This window comes from Rattus norvegicus, chromosome 1 (assembly GCF_036323735.1).
Source record: "Rattus norvegicus strain BN/NHsdMcwi chromosome 1, GRCr8, whole genome shotgun sequence".
Classification (NCBI taxonomy): Eukaryota; Metazoa; Chordata; class Mammalia; order Rodentia; family Muridae; genus Rattus; species Rattus norvegicus.
This window is the reverse complement of record NC_086019.1, coordinates 212,703,433-212,720,194: the sequence shown is the minus strand read 5'-3', so window position 1 is coordinate 212,720,194 and position 16,762 is coordinate 212,703,433. Positions and strand designations below refer to the sequence as shown.

General features: G+C 49.8%; 1 protein-coding gene across 5 annotated transcripts in view; it reads left to right on the top strand.

The window, feature by feature from the left end:
• The window catches only part of Capn1 (calpain 1), a 30,916-nt gene extending 15,940 nt beyond the window's left edge, over positions 1-14,976 (top strand). For 4 of the 5 annotated variants that reach the window (XM_063282744.1, XM_063282746.1, XM_063282747.1 and 1 more), the window contains 12 exon segments: positions 5,731-5,906; positions 6,862-6,873; positions 8,693-8,901; positions 8,982-9,021; positions 9,523-9,588; positions 9,675-9,732; positions 11,241-11,305; positions 11,726-11,794; positions 12,066-12,144; positions 13,031-13,147; positions 13,409-13,467; positions 14,209-14,976. In XM_063282744.1, the coding sequence (XP_063138814.1) occupies positions 5,731-5,906; positions 6,862-6,873; positions 8,693-8,901; positions 8,982-9,021; positions 9,523-9,588; positions 9,675-9,732; positions 11,241-11,305; positions 11,726-11,794; positions 12,066-12,144; positions 13,031-13,147; positions 13,409-13,467; positions 14,209-14,235 (977 nt within the window). In that variant the 3' untranslated portion in view covers positions 14,236-14,976. 5 annotated transcript variants of the gene reach the window in all.
• Positions 14,977-16,762: the final 1,786 nt, after the last annotated feature.

Here is a 16,762-nt window from a genome sequence, read left to right as displayed (position 1 = left end):
TGGTGGCATTGGCTGGGCAGATTAATGGCTCTGCTGGGCTCCTGCCTGCATTCTCACCATTGTTTTTCCTGAAGCATTCTTCTTCCCACTTCAACTTTTCTCCAAACCAGTTAGAACCAGTTTCCTGTACCGCAACAGAGAGGCCTATGCTTCCCTCTGTGGCCTAGTCATGTGTGTGTACAGTTCCTGTGTCTTTTGGGTATTTCCGGCCCTAGTCTAAGCTTCTATCAATTGCTCACTGATATAATTGTCATGGATATATTTATTTATTTGTTTGTGGTTTTCTTTTTTTTTTTTTAAAGATTTATTTATTTATTATATGTAAGTACACTGTAGCTGTCTTCAGACACATCAGAAGAGGGCATCAGATGCTTGTGAGCCACCATGTGGTGCTGGAAATTGAACTCAGGACCTCTGGAAGAGCAGTCAATGCTCTTAACTGCTGAGCCATCTCTCCAGCCCCTTGTTTGTGGTTTTCAAGACAAGGTTTCCCTGTGTAGCCTTGGCTGTCCTGGAACTCACTCTGTAGACCAGGCTGGCCTTGAACTCAGAGATCCACCTACCTCTGCCTCCCAAGTGCTGGGATTAAAGGCATGCACCACTTTTTTGTTTTGTTTTGTTTTGTTTATTTGTATTTTGAGACTGGGTTTCTCCGTGTAGCTGTGCCTGCCCTGTAACTCACTCTGTAGACCAGGCTGACCTTGAATTTAGAGGTTTTCCTGCCTCTGCCTACTGAGTGCTGGGATTAAAAGCATATGGCACTAACGCCCAGGCAACCTGTGGGTTTTGCAGTGTGGGTTCTGGGAGTTGAACTCATGTCCTATGCTTTCAGGGCAAGCACTGTGCCAACTGAGCTGTCTTCCCAGCCCTTTACTCTGACCTTTAATGGCTTTTTAAAGAATATAATGTTTAAAGGGTCACTACATCTTTTAGGATTTAGTGTTTGGCACACCATCCTTCTACTGTAAGCAGACTGATTTACCAAAGTGCTTGTACCAGAAGTGGCTCAAGAGTTTAGATGATTTTGGATTTTGACATATTTGTGTGTGTGTGTGTGTGTGTGTGTGTGTGTGTGTGTGTGTGTGTATTATTTTTATTTTATGTGCATGAATGTTTTCCTGTATCTATTTCTGTGCACCAAATGCATACTGGGTCTGTGGAGACCAGAAGAAGGCATTTGTTTTCCTGGGATTGGAGTTACAGACTCAATCATGTAAGGTGCTGGGAATTGAACCCAGATCTTCTGAAAGAACAGTCATCATTCTTAACCACTGAGCCAGTTCTCCACGTCCAAAATATCTTTTAATCAGTATATGTGTGCATATGGTGTATATGCCATGGGCATACATGTAATAGGTCAGAGGACAATCTGCAGGAGTCCCTTCCTTCTACTATGTGAGTTCTCGGATCAAACTCAAGATGTGGGATTTGGTGGCAAACTCCTTTACCCACAGGGTTCAGCCCAGTGTTTCCTTTTTTTTTTTTTTTTTTTTTTTCCTTTTCTTTTTTTCGGAGCTGGGGACCGAACCCAGGGCCTTGTGGTTGCTAGGCAAGTGCTCTACCACTGAGCTAAATCCCCAACCCCCCAGTGTTTCCTTTAAAATCTCATTTCTCCCCCTGTGTGGTGTTTACTCCTTTGATCCCAGCCCTTGGGAAGCAGAGACAGGTGGCCTCTGAGTTCCAAGTCAGCCTGAGCTACAGAGTAAGTTCCGCAACAGAGAGGATTCACAGAGAAACCCTGTCAGGAAAACAAAACAAAACAAAATAAAACAAAAGGAACAAACACAGTTTCTTTTTTTTTTTTTTTTTTTGGTTCTTTTTTTTCCGGAGCTGGGGACCGAACCCAGGGCCTTGCGCTTCCTAGGTAAGCGCTCTACCACTGAGCTAAATCCCCAGCCCCACAAACACAGTTTCTTACCTCTTGGATGATACTTATGGTACAATAATGCACAGTTGCCCTCCCCCCCCCTTTTTTTAAAGATTTAGTTATTATATTTAAGCACACTGTAGCTGTCTTCAGACACACCAGAAGAGGGCATCAGATCCCATTACAGATGGTTGTGAGCCACTATGTGGTTGCTGGGAATTGAACTCAGGACCTCTCTAAGAGAAGTCAGTGCTCTTAACCACTGAACCATCTCTCCAGCCCAACACAGTTCCCTTTTTTTTTTTTTTTTTTTTTTTTTTCTCGGAGCTGAGGACCGAACCCAGGGCCTTGCGCTTGCTAGGCAAGCACTCTACCACTGAGCTAAATCCCCAATCCCACAGTTCCCTTTTTAAATGAATACATTGTATCCAGACTCATCTCTTCCTAGAATCTTTGTAGTTTGCTAATTGGCAATCAAATGATAATTCACTGGTTTCTTCCTGTCCTGTTCTTCTTCCAATTATTGTTACTTTTATTACTTTTTCCTTCAGACACTGGCTAGACGAGTAGAACAATTAGGAGCCTCCATTAAGAGAGTCCTGGTTCTCCTTGTCTTTTTGTTGCTTAATTTGTATAATATTTATTTACACAAGCCAGGGGCTCACACACAAGGTCATAGTACATGGCTCTCTTCTTTCCCCCATGTGGAACTTGGGGATCGAACTCAGATCGTCATGCTTGATAGCATGCACCTGTGGACCATCTCCCCAGCCCCAGTAATAAATATTTGTTGTAGGCTTCATTATTGTAAACTTTTGAGGAGTTGGGGAGTAAAGGGCAAGTGTGGTTCTGTTGTTCTGTGGTGACAGAGGTTGAATCTAGGGATTTATATGTGCTAAGCAAGTGATCTGCCACAGAGCCACATCCCTACCTCCCTATCATTCCTCCCCTGGGTTTTTGTTTGCTTAAAAAAACGTTTCTGAGGCCTGGGATTCATGGCTGTCCTTCTTTTGCCTTCCAAGATCCAAGTCATAGGTTGTGCATTGCCATGCATGGTTTATCAGGTGTGGAGGGTGGGACCCAGTGCTTTGCGCCGTGGGTGTTCTAGGAGGTAAACACTTCACCAACTGAGCTACATCCCCACCTCAATAAAAGTTTTCTTTTAGTTCTATATTTTGTGTATGTATGTAGGTGTTTGTGCTCATGGAGGTCAAAATCGGGCAACAGATCCCCTAGAACTGGAGTTACAGACAGGTGTTGAGTCACCATGTGGGTGCTGAGATTCAAACCTGTGTCCTCTGGAAGGGCAGCCAGTGCTCTTAACCCCTGAGCCTTCTCTGCAGGCCTTTGACTGAACTTTCATACAACAGTTTCCTTTTCTTTTTTTCTATTTTTCCTTGTTGTAGTTATTGTGTTGTTGTTGTTGTTGTTGGTGGTGGTGGTGGTGGTGGTGGTGGTTTTGGGATTTTACAGGATCTCGTTCCTTTGTATAGCCCTGGCTATCTTGGAACACTTTCTGTAGACCAGGCTGGCCTTGAACTCAGAGAGATTCACCTGCCTCTGCCTCCGAGTGCTGGCATTAAAGGCATGAGCCACCACCACCTGGCTCAGCAGTTTTCCTGAGTGAGCTTTGCCAGTTTGCTCTCTGTTCGCTCTGACCACACTGCTGTGGTAGAGTCTGTTCTATTAAAACAGCCCCTTTCCCTGTGCTTTCTTGGAGAATTTGCACAGGCAGAGACGACTCATTGGTAGAATGTCTGGCTGCTGGACCTGTCTTCCCTCTTCTGTTTTCAGTCCTAGGGCCAACACCTAGGGCTTTGTGTGTACAGAACAAGCACTGCCTGCTGAGATGTATCCGCAGCCGTCCCCTCTGTTTGTTTGTTTGATGTATATGAGTGTTTTGCCTGCATATACATCTGTGCACCACACGCATGGCTGGTGCCTCAGAGGCTAGAATCGCACAACAGAGCCCTGGAGCTGCAGCCATTATAAGCTTCCATGTGGGCGCTGGGAACTGAACCCTGGTCCTCTGGAAGAGCCGCCATTGTTCTTAATTGCCAAGCCACCTCTCCAGCCACATAGGTGATTTTATAATAATCTAGTTTGAATTTTTTTCTTAAAAATTTGAAATGATGGGGGTTCATGTGTCACTGAAGCACAGGGAGGTCAGAGGATAGCTTTAAGGGATCCTAGGGAGTCAAAGCTCAGGGCATCGGGCGTGGCAGCAAACACCTTTATCTGCTGATCCACCTCACCAGCCTAAGATATTAATGTTTATTTCACTTTGTTTCCTTCCCTCCCTTCCTTCCTTCCTTTTTTTTTTTTTAAAGATTTATTCATTTATTATATATAAGTACACTGTAGCTGTCTTCAGATGCACCAGAAGAGGGCATCAGATCTCTTTACATGATGGTTGTGAGCCACCATGTGGTTGCTGGGAATTGAACTCAGGACCTCTGGAAGAGTAGTCAGGTGCTCTTAACCGCTGAGCCATCTCTCCAGGCCCCTTCCTTCCTTTTTTAATAGGGTCTTTTACTCTGTAATCTAGGTTAGCCTGAATTCATAACAATCCCCGTATCTAGTAAGTTTTCCTCACTGTGGATTTGAGCATCTTAAGAACATGCTTAATGCACTGTTTTGTTCTGTTTCACTGAGACACAGGGTCTCCGGTAGCCCAGGCCAGCCAAGAGCTGACCATGTAGCTGAGGTTGGCCTCAGCCTCCTCTTCCGGTCTCTACCTCTACGTGTTGGGATCATGGGCTCGAGCCACCAGCCTGGCCTTACTTTTTTTGTGTTGTAGTTGTTAGCTTTTCAAGCCTTTACTCAAACCTAGGGACTCACATGTGTCACAAAGGCTTTGCCATTGAGCCCTGGCCCGGTGTGCACGTGTTGTGCTTAGCTGATCTGAACGATGCAGGATGTTTGAGCGTCTCCTTAGGCTTGCCCCCCCCCCCCCCCCCCCAGCTGGGGACTGAACCCAGGGCCTTGCGCTTCCTAGGCAAGCGCTCTACCACTGAGCTAAATCCCCAACCCCCTTGCCCTCCTCTTTATAAACAGTTTTTGCTTTCTGTAAGTTAAATGTTGTCGTCATCACGTGAGCTTGGGGTTTCTGTGGAGTAATGATGATTGTCACATTCTCAGACCTGTCATCCAGCCTCACATTCTCTACTTTAAATGTCTTTTTAAGAAGTTTTTGTTGGGCTGGAGAGATGGCTCATTGGTTAAGAAAGCACACTGCTCTTCTGGGAGACTCCAGTTTAGAGCCCGTACTTGGGTCAGTGTCTCAGAGCTGCCTGTACCTTCAGCTCCAGGCGATCTCACACTCTCTTCTGTCCTCTGTGCCCATACCATACCACCCCAACAGGCATCATTAAAAACAAAGGTGTGTGTGTGTGTGTGTGTGTGTGTGTGTGTGTGTGTGTGTGTGCATATGTGTTCACATGAGCCATCATGACCAGCCTGAATGACTGACTGGTCTAAAGCACCAGACTTAAAGTTTCTTGTAAAGGAACTGAGAAAACCAGGCACTGGCTACTCTGCTAAGGCTCAGCTTGCTGTTACAATCCCAGGCCAACTAGTTTGCTTCTTTTTAGAACCCAGGGCCTTGAGCACCCCAGTGCTCACTGAGTTATCAGAAACCTGCACCTCTTGCAGCTTACTTTTCTTTGTGGTGATCCTGATAGTTCATCTACTTCCCCTTCTGGAAGATGTATCTTGTCCGTTTGCTTTCCGGTATTCTGACACTCGGGGTGTACATAACCACGGTATTGAAGGGGTTTCTTATTGAGTAGAAGAGAGGTATGTGGGAGAGGGTTGAGGAACCCTGCCCTGCTTGCCTCTGATCCTCCTCTCCTGTCCTGCAGCTACCTTCTGGGTAAACCCCCAGTTCAAGATCCGGCTGGAGGAGGTGGATGACGCAGACGACTATGACAGTCGAGAGTCCGGCTGCAGCTTCTTGTTGGCCCTCATGCAGAAGCATCGCCGCAGGGAGCGTCGCTTTGGCCGGGACATGGAGACCATTGGTTTTGCAGTGTACCAGGTTAGCCAGGGGTGGACCCACCTCTCCCCACTGCAGTGGGCATCCACCAGGGAACGTTGAGGCACATCCTGAGGGGGCCCCCGAAAGGCTGACAGCTGAGGCTGTGGTGTGGGGGGGAGCCCCTGAATTAGCTGCTGAGTCCCACGGCTACTGAGAGGGCAGAGGAGTTGCTTAGCTCTAGAAAGGAAGGTGTGCCACAGCTTCTGGGGTCAGACTGCGGGCTCAGATTTGTAACAAGGTGGGGCGTTCTGTGAGCAAGGGTGTTAGCAGAGGCCTCCAGAGCAGATGGGGAAAGTCTGCTACCCAGGGAGAGGCTGTTCAAGGACTTATTAGTATTTATGCCTGCTGCTGCCTCCTCCTCCTCTTCCTTCTTCCTCCTCTTCCTCCTCCTCTCCTCCTCTTCTTCTCTTCTTCCTCCTCTTCCTCCTCCTCCCCTCCTCTTCCTCCTTCTTCCTTGTGTTTGTTTTTTGAGATTGGGCTGAGCCACATCCTAGATGTCCTAGAACTCACTTTGCAGACTAAGCGGGCCTTGAACTCAGAGATCTGCCTGCCTCTGCCTCCCAAGTGCTGAGATTAAAGGCTCCACAGCCCAACTCCTGCTTCTTATTCTTTGGTTCAAGATGGAGATGGAAGTCTCTCAATCTTTCTTGACAGAGTAGAGGAAGGCCATAGCCTGGGCCTACACCCAGAGCCCCCTGGCAGCAGATGAAATGGAGTCTCTGGCGTCCCTGGGCTTTATCACACTGTGATTGGCCCGATGGTAGCTGTGTAAGCAGCTCTGATTCAGAGGAAGGCCCAGGTCACAGTGTCCCTGTTCTTCCACAGGCGTCATAGGTCTGTGTCATCACTGTCCCATTCTCTGCCCTCTGGGTTTCCTCCACTAAGAACTCTGGACCTCTCTGTGTATGTGTCCTGGCCACCAGGGCAAACGCATTATTCTCTGTCTCTCTTGCAGGTCCCTCGGGAGGTAGGTGTGGCCCTCACCACTTTCTTGATTCATCAGCCCCTGAACTTAGCAGCCCGATAGAAGGAGAATGGCCGAAGTCACCGCTACCACGCATGAAGAAAGTATCAGGAAATGTCACCCTTTCACTGCCTTGAAAATGTTTCTCCCAGTTCTTCATCAGTAGGACAATCACTTCATGCCTGAGGCAGGAGCAGGAGCAAAGATCGGATTTGAACCCCTAGCCTCAGATCCCCTTCAGCCTGCACACAGGCCAGTTCTGTCTTGCAGTTTCACTCGGAGAAAGTGCTGTTCAGGTGTAGGGGTGGAGTTAGGAGCAGGAGTCATGAGCTGAGAGGTCTTTACTTCCCCCTCCCCCCCCCCCCCCCCCCCCCGGAGCTGAGGACCGAACCCAGGGCCTTGTGCTTGCTAGGCAAGCATCTACCACTGAGCTAAATCCCCAGCCCCAGGTCTGTACTCTTGAATAGTTGCTTCAGCCTTGAGCCTTGGGGTTTGTATTAAGACATGGTACTTCCCAGATGTGCATGGTGGCTCATGCCTCACATTCCAGCACCTGGGAGGGATGGCAGGAAGATGAGGTTATCTTTGGCTATAAAGAGGGGTCAGGGCCAGCCAAGGCTACATGAGACTCTGTTTTAGTGGAGGGAAAGAATAACATTTCCTCTGGGGCCATCAAGATGGTTAGCAAAGTACCACCAGTCAGCTTCATGCAAGGCATGGTGACCCAGTGTGTGTGTGTGTGTGTGTGTGTGTGTGTGTGTGTGTGTGCATGTATGTGTACTTATGTATTTGTGTGTGTATGTGTCTGTGTGAGCATGTGCATGTGTGTGTGTACACTCATGTATCTGTGTATGTGTGTCTGTGTGTAAGCATGTGTGTGTATGTGTGCTTGTGTGAGCATGTGTATGTGTGTGTCTGTGTGAGCATGTACATGTTCGTGTGTTGCATTTGTGTGTTTGTGTGTATATGTGTCTGTGTGAGCATGTGGGTGTGGGAGTGTGTGTGTGTGTCTGTGTGTCTTTGTGAGTATGTGAGTAAGACACACATGCCACATTATGAGTGTAGAGATAAGAGGATGACTTTGTGGATTGGGTCTCTCTATCCTCCTTTATGTGGCTTCCAAGAATGGAACTCAGGTCACAGGCTTGTGTCACAAGTGTGCTCACTTGAGTGTCTGAACAATTCTGCATCACAGTGTTTGGAGCCCCTTATCTGCAGTCAGGTTTTCTTTTCTTTTGTTTTATTTAATTTCTTATTCATTTATTTTTGGGGTAGGGTTTTATGTAGCACAGGCTGGCCTTAAACTCACTGTATGGCTGAGGGTGACTTTGAATTCCTGATCCTCTGGCCTCTACTCCTGAGTGAGGGGCTGCAGGCATAACCCATCATACCTGGTTTAGTGCAGTGCTGGCATCAAGACCAGGGCCTGGGGCTGGTGAAATGTCTGGGTAGATAAAGGCTCATGTCTCCAAGCTTGATGAGCCGAGTTTGATCCCTAGAACCACATACTAAGAGGAGAGAACAGACTCCTACAAGGTTTCTTCTGACCTCCACTCACACCTTAGCACTCACATCCCCTCCCCCAACCACAAAAATAAATAAATGAATGAACCATGGTGGGAAGTAGCAGTGTTCTGTCCCTGTCTACCTTTAGATGCCAGCCCAGGCACTCACCTACAGGTGAGTGACTTATAGGGTCTTACAGGCTGTGGGCATTACCTAGCAGGCCAGGACTTGCAGCCTGGGCTCTGGGCCTGGGCCAGCATCTAAAAGTAGCTGGAGTGAATACTGCAGTACCCCCTTGCTTCTTTCCTCCTGCCAGTTGGCGGGTCAGCCTGTGCACTTGAAGCGTGACTTCTTCCTGGCCAATGCTTCTCGGGCACAATCAGAGCACTTTATCAACCTTCGAGAGGTCAGTAACCGCATCCGCCTGCCGCCGGGGGAGTATATAGTGGTGCCCTCCACCTTCGAGCCCAACAAAGAGGGTGACTTTCTGCTGCGCTTCTTTTCAGAGAAGAAGGCTGGGACCCAGTGAGTAGCCGACTCCCCCCATGCTCCCACCTCCCCTACCCCCCAGGCCCCTCTGACTGACCCTCTTCTCCACTCTGCAGGGAACTAGATGACCAGATCCAGGCCAACCTCCCCGATGAGGTACGTGGTCCCTTCATCTCCCCTGGGTATTCAGTGTGAGGTGAGATGCAGCTGGCAGGGCAGGCTCCCTCCAGATAGGAGTCCTTAAGAACAATACTAGTCCTTTGTTTGCCCAGCACTTTACAGTTTTCAAAGGGCCTGTGGTGATGATGGTAGGCAGATACTAGGGTCTGTCTGTGTGTCTTGCTTCTCCATCATTACCTCGTCTAGGTCCTTCATGATATCACCCTCTGGATGGGAAACGTGAGTGCAGGGAGGCTGATGAGTTTGCCTCCGTTCACACAGCGCTAACCCAAACTTTTCAATGCCTAACTGACTTGTACTCATCACTTAAGCCACAAGAGTTCTAGGCAGAGAGAAGATCCCATTTTACAGGTTAGAAGAGTGAGGCTCAACCGTGTCGCTCACACCTCTCCCCCCCCCCCCCCCCAGAGGCTATTCTTTCTGGAAAGAGCCCTGGGCCACAGTGCCCTTAACCTAGTCTCTCTGTTTTGTGTGCAGAAAGTGCTCTCTGAAGAGGAGATCGATGACAACTTCAAAACCCTGTTCAGCAAGTTAGCAGGGGATGTATGTCAGGGACTGGCAGGGATGGTAAGATGGGGAACCCCTGTGTGAAGTGGGGAAACCCCAGCTGCCATCCTTCTCTTCCCTAGGACATGGAGATCAGTGTCAAGGAGTTACAGACCATCTTGAACAGAATCATTAGCAAACGTGAGGATCCTCCCACCCCCGCACCCGTCTTGTTCCCAAATCACTCCGATTGCCTTGTTCTTGCTCCCACATGGAACTGAACCCCACACCTTGTTGAGGTGGCTGGCAAGGCTTCCATTGCCTGACCCAGTTCCCCAGACTCCTCACTAACCCCGCTCCACTCCAGTCTACTCACCTGAGCTCTGTGGCCTTAGGGAGAACAGACAGCCCATAGCAGAGCCAGCTCCAGGTGCTCAACACCAGTGAAAAGACAAGGACCTCCAGGCCAGGCTCCGTGCCTTGGGAAGCAGAATAAGATGAAATCCCAGGCCCTCTCCTGACCTGCCTTTCCCTCCTGGCTTCGGCTGCCGCATGTGGACATCCGCCTGCTCTCTTGCCTGTGGTTTGTTATGCCTGACCTCTTGGTGCACACCTCTCAGCCCAGGACCTCTCCTTGGCCCTCTCCAGCCTGCAGCCAGCACCTGCTGGTTCCTCTCCCACCTAAGCTCTCGTGTGTCTGCTCAGTACTTCCTTCCTTTCATTCTGGGCCAGTTGGTGGATACAGACGTGCTTCTGGGACTCAGATATGCTCTGCTATTTCTCACAATAACAGCATTCCCCCAACACGTTGCTGGCCTCAGCATCCATGGCAGGACTCCCTGGCACCAGTCAGTCCAGGGCTCCCAGCATGATGGGTTCTAAAGACTCCTGGAACTTGTTCCTTCTACATCTCGGTCGTCTCTCTCTTGGCAGATGAGGACGACATCAGATGCCCTGCTCTGTCACCTTCTGCTCTATACCCTGAGTCAGGCTCTCTCAGCCAGCAAGGCCCAGCAATCCTCCTGCCTCTGCCCCCAACATCACTGCAGTTACAGATCGTTTGAGTGTATAAGTGTGTGTGTGTATGTGTATGTGTGTATAAGTGTGTGAGTGTGTGTGGTATGTGTGTATGAGAGTGTGTGTGCACTCGTGCATGTGGGAGGGTATGAGTGTGAGAGACTGTGTGTATAAGTGTGAGTGTGTGTGAGTATATGTGCGTGTTTGTGTATGTGAGAGACTACCCACACCTTTTCATGTGGATGCTGTGGATTTTTAAATTTTTATTATATTTGTATTTTATATGTATAAATTTTTTGCATGCATGTATGGATACCAAATGCATGGATCACATCCCTTGAACCTGGAGTTGGGAGCCACTATCATTTGCATGCTGGGAATTAAACCCAGGTCCTCTGCAAGAGCAGCCAGTGCTCTTAACTGCTGAGCCATCTCTCCAGCCCTCCCCTTCTTTCTTTCTTCCTTTCTTTTCGTTTTTAGACAGGGTCTGTATAGCTGAGGCTGGCCTCAAACTCCTCATCCTCCTTCCTTCTCCTCCCAACTGCCATGGTTACGTTACAGGCATGCATTTCCATGCTTCGTTAATGCAGTGATGGGGATCAAACCCGGGGCTTCATGTATGCCACACAAGCATTCAATCAATCGAGTGATATCCTCAGCCCCCAGAACCGTTTGTTTGTTGTTTGTTTCAGACAAAGACCTGCGCACTAACGGCTTCAGCCTGGAGTCGTGCCGCAGCATGGTGAACCTCATGGATGTATCCTCCCACCTGCCTTCCATGTCTCTGGAGGTTGGGGTTGAAATAGATACTGTCCACTTATCCTAAGAGCAGCTGAAAGCTTAGATAGAGCCAGCAGAGTGTGGATGTGGTAAGACCTCATGTTTGAACACCTTCCTGGATATCTTCCAGTTGGCCAGAAAAGGAAACTTCGCGTCAGAGGTCTTGTGGGAAGTGGAGCAAGACCTCGGTCCCATTTTGGCCCTAAGGCTGGTACTGTGTCTGCACCTCTCCCCACATCACTCTATCTGGCACATTGGACAAGGCTGGCTATGACTGCAGGGAGCTGCAGGGAGCTGCAGGGAGCTGCTGTCCCTCCCCGCCACAGCCAGGCTCCCTTCCTCCCATGCTCCTTACATGTCTACTCTAAGCTGTGTAGTTTCCTTAACATCCGCCAAGCGAGACGGTAATGGGAAACTGGGCCTGGTGGAGTTCAACATCCTGTGGAACCGCATCCGAAATTACCTGGTAGGTTGTCCCCTGACTGGGTTCTCCTGCCCACTGTGGCCTCAGTCGGGCATGGTATGCCCAGTCCAGTCGCAGAGCCCAGGCTTGCTGTATAGCCAGGGTTTCCCACAGAACTTCCTTTCCGCATGTGACTCCTTTCCCATCCAAGCCCACAGGTCTCTCCAAATGACCCCCTTCCTGGCCATTCCCCTCCTCCCTCACTCTGCCTAGGGGCAAGAGGCCATGATGAGGAGCTGCTGACTCACTTCCCCACTCTTTACCCTTCATACAGACCATCTTCCGAAAGTTTGACCTGGACAAGTCTGGCAGCATGAGTGCTTATGAGATGAGGATGGCCATCGAGGCTGCAGGTGAGGCCTGAGGCTGATGACCCCACTGCTCCTGAGCCCCAGGCTGCCTCCCTGAGGGTGGCTGGCCCTTGTCCCTGGGGGATGGTGGTGATGCTACACAGGTGCTGTGGTGGCTCAGCTAAGGACTTTTATCTGGGCTCCTCCCTTCCCTCTCCTTGTGGCTTACCAAGAACAAGGGCCTTTTCATTCATTTTTGCATGTGTATGTGTGTGTGGTATGCGTGTATGTACTTATGTTTATATGTGTGTTGACATATGTAAAAGCCAGAGGTTGACATCAGCTGTCCTCTGCTGAGGCAGGGCCTCTCACTGAACCTGGATCTCAGATTAGTTAAGCTGTCCAGCTTCCGCAGAGGATCCCATCTGCCTCCCCAGTAAGGGCTGGGATTACTGGTGGACTTCCGAACTTCCCTGGCTTTTATGTGGGTATCCAAACTACTCCTCAAGCTTTCCTGAGTCTGGGACATGTGACCAGGGCAGGGGTGGGTACAGTGAGGCAGGTATGAGACTGCTGCTCCACACTGGCCCGTGTAAAAACAAGTCCAGGCTATTTTGAGCAAATGTGACCAGATGCCTAGGTCCTCTGCAGCCAACTTGGCGATTTTCTGGGGTGTTTTGGGTAGGATGTCCCTGGTCCTCACTTACCCACCTACTCCTAGCTTTTTTTTTTTAAAGGTTTATTTTATGTAATCCCATTAAGACAGTTGTGAGTCACCATGTTTGCTGGGGATTAAACTCAGGTCCTCTGGAAGAGCAGTCAGTGCTCTTAACGCTGAGTCATCTCTCCAGTTGCTCTCCCTGCCCCCTCGTCCATCCCCAAGAGGTCTTTCATCGATTCCCTGCCCCAGCTGCTCCAGCCCTCACTTGCCCTTCCTCTCTTTGCCCAGGCTTCAAGCTTAACAAGAAGCTGCATGAGCTCATCATCACCCACTACTCAGAGCCCGACCTGGCCGTGGACTTTGACAACTTTGTGTGCTGCCTTGTGCGCCTGGAGACCATGTTCCGTGAGTGTCCCACTTCGCCACAGTGCACACAGTATTCCTCGAGAGACGTAGGGTGTGAATGGGGTGGAGGCTGAAGGAGGCCCGAGGACTCTTACATAGGTGCATGAAGTGTGGGCAGAGGAGAGCCTAAGGAGGCCTCTCTGGACAGGAAGCTTGGTGACTTTGAGGGACAGGGATACATGAGAGGTGGGAGGCAGTCTTGGCTGAATATCAACTGTCTGGCTGCTATATCGGATTTAACTCATCTTGTCTTGAACACAGGGTTTTTCAAAATTCTGGACACAGACCTGGATGGTGTTGTGACCTTTGATCTATTTAAGGTGAGATGGTTCTCCTTGTTCACCTGCCCCTACCAGGACAGGGGTCCACGGCCTTGGAACAAGCCTTCAAATCTAGGGCCTAGTCTTGGAAGCCTTGGGACAGGGGCTTCTGGAGCTCCGGGGTGGGGGATGAAAAAGGGGAGACCAGGCTTCTAGAAGCTGGTGGCAACCAGCAGCCTGGTGTCCTGGAGTCTAGAAGTAAGATAGCTGCTGCTGGGTGTGTGGTGGAGACGCATGCCTTTAATCCCAGCCAGAGGGAGGCAGAGGCAGGTGGATTTCTGTGAGTTTGAGGCCAGCCTGGTTTATAGAGTGAGTTCCAGGACAGCCAGGAATTGTCCTTGGAGAGAGAGAGGGGGGGAGAGAGAGAGAGAGAGAGAGAGAGGGAAGAAGAAGAAGAAGAAGAAGAAGAAGAAGAAGAAGAAGAAGAAGAAGAAGAAGAAGAAGAAGAAGAAGAGGAGGAGGAGGAGGAGGAGGAGGAGGAGGAGGAGGAGGAGGAGGAGGAGGAGGGGGGGAGGGGGGAGAGGAGAGGAGAGAGAGAGAGGAGAGAGAGAGAGAGAGAGAGAGAGAGAGAGAGAGCGCGAGAGCGCGAGAGAGCGCACCCCTGTCACCAGAAGGTCCCTCAAGGAGGGCATAAGCATGGCTGGTAATGGTTGACTTTGGGATGGGTGACAATGGGTGAAGGAGACTGACAAGGCCACGTGTCCTGCTGCTGCTCCCAGTAACCTTCCCCTCGCCCTGCAGTGGTTACAGCTGACTATGTTTGCATGAAGCGGGATGGCTCCGCTGCCTGTGTTCTTCCTTCTTCCTCTGCCAAGCCACACCTCCCCGCCATGCCGTACCAGACCATGTCAGCTGCCAGTGCCTTCCCTCAAAAAAGGAGGGCACCTTGTCCTCCTGTCCCCTTGTCCTCCTGTCCTTTCACCTCCCCACTACCTCTGTTCAATTGCTCTAGGCAGAGTCACAGGGCCCTTCCTGCCCCTGTAGCTAAGGCAACCCTGACCCCTGCTCATGGCTAAGAGCAGGAAGGCAGCTCCCTGCTTACTCCTTCCTGCCTCCGGGGCAGGAGTAGGCATCCCTGCCCCTCCCACTCCCTGCTACTGTCCAGATGTGTGTCTCACCTAATCTGTGGAGGCTCTAGCCCCTGTCATCCCCTAGACCTGCAGACTTCGTAACCACTAGCTAGTTCCTTGTCTGCACCTGGGTGTTGAAGGCCTCACCTCACTATGGGAGCCCCACAGCCAGTTCACCTTCCTGTGCCTTCATGTGCAGCAGCCAAGATCCCTCTGCAAACCAAAGTACACCTCTCCTGCCCGTGTGCCCACCAGGAACTTCCTGGCCGGGAGGGCACTCAGGCCCTCCGTATCCCCACCCCCCTTCCTCTATTTTTTAATATTTTTCAAGGAAATGCTTGAGGGACTAGTGTACTGGTTATGGAGGACCAGGACCTGGGGGGTGGGTTGGGGAGGTCCCATGTTTCAGTGCAGTGGGAAAATAAAATGAAAGGCCAGACATGTGTCTCCGGGTGTTATTCTCCCAAACTGTTCCCTTGATTGTACCAGCATGCCTTGTCCGACAACAGCTCAGGCAGTCTCATGCTGATGCCCACCCTTGTGGAAAACTGGGCATCTGGCCATGGCCACTCTGCTCCTGAGTTGTTGAGAAGGCCTGAGCACAGAGACATGGATCGCACAGCTCCACTGAAGGCCAATCCAGGTGCTTTTCTCGTTTTTGCATGCCTCTTTGAGGGCTGAGTCTGACTTCCTCCTCTGCAGACATCAGTAAGGAAACACAAAACCTCTACTTAGCACAAATCTGACCCCCCAGGGAGCTCCCTAAGGCACAGAGCCCCCACCTGACACCAGGCCACAATGGGACACCCTGTAATCTAGTAGTTTATATTAATGTTCTGCCTCTGTGGCTCTTAGCAGAGATAAGAGTAGGTGAGAATGAAAATGAGTCGCCCCTAGGAGAAGACTGCAGGCAGCCAGTGGGGACTGAAGGAGCCAGGCTGACTAGGTTTGGTTGGTAGACAGCTTGTCTAGATGGAGGCACAACACCATCAGGCGGAGGTGGCTCATACCTTTAGTTCCAGAATTCAGGAGGCAGAGGCAGCTAGATCTCTGAGTTCCGGGCCAGCCTGGTCTACAGAGCGAGTTCTAGGATAGCCAGGGTTACACAGAGAAACTCTTGTCTCAAAAAAAAAAAAAAAAAAGAAAACAAGGAAGGGGCTGGAGAGGTGGCTCAGCGGTTAAGAGCACTGACTGCTCTTCCAAAGGTCCTGAGTTCAAGTCCCAGCAACCACATGGTGGCTCACAACCATCTGTAATGAGATCTGATGCCCTCTTCTGGTGTGTCTGAGGAAAGCTCCAGTGTACTCATATATAATAAATAAATAAATCTTAAATGAAAACAAAAAAGTTCTGAATACATACATACATACATACATACATACATACATACATACATACATACATACATAAGGAGTTCCAGGCCAGCCTGGGCTGGATTACCCCCTATCTAGGGAAGAAAAGAAAAGAAGAAAAGAAAAATTGAAGGACCAGGAGCTGGGGACTGCCCGCAAGGTTGCAGTGAGATGGAACTGAGACAGTTCTGATAATGAAAGAGACGATGTCCTGAGCTTACGGTTTGCCAGGAACTACTTACTGGCAGCCCCGAACCTCCTCACTGGATCAGGTCCTGGAAGCAGGCAGGATGTGTGCTGTCCTGGAGTCCTCTCTCCTCTCAGCCATTAGCCCCTCTCTAGAGTGACTTTCATGTGCTTTGGTGATTAGCCAATGGGGATATTCTGAATATACCCCAACCCCAAACTGAGGCTGCTTCTCAACTGGCCTACTTGGACCTCTTTGTTTTTGTTTCTGTATTGTTTGTTGTGTTTCATTATGTTTGATTTATTTTTTTTATTTAAAAAAATTAAATTTGAGAGCCAGGTGCACACCCTTTAATCACAACCTTAGGGAGGCAGAAACAGGCAGATCTCTGTGAGTCTGAGGCCAGCCTGATCTACACAGGAATTTCCAGGACAGCCAGGGCTGTGTAGTGAGAGAGACCCTGTCTCAAAAAGAACAAAAACAAAATTAATTTTATGTATTTGTGTGTGTATACATGTGTACACACACAGAAGTATGTGTGCATACATGTGTGCACGCACAGAGGCAAGTGTGCACACACTCACAAGTACCATGGCACTTTGCAGAAGTCAGAGGTCAACCTCTGGTGTCATTCCTGAGGAGCCATCCCTTGTCTTTTGGAGACAGGGTCTGTCCCTGGGAGCTGA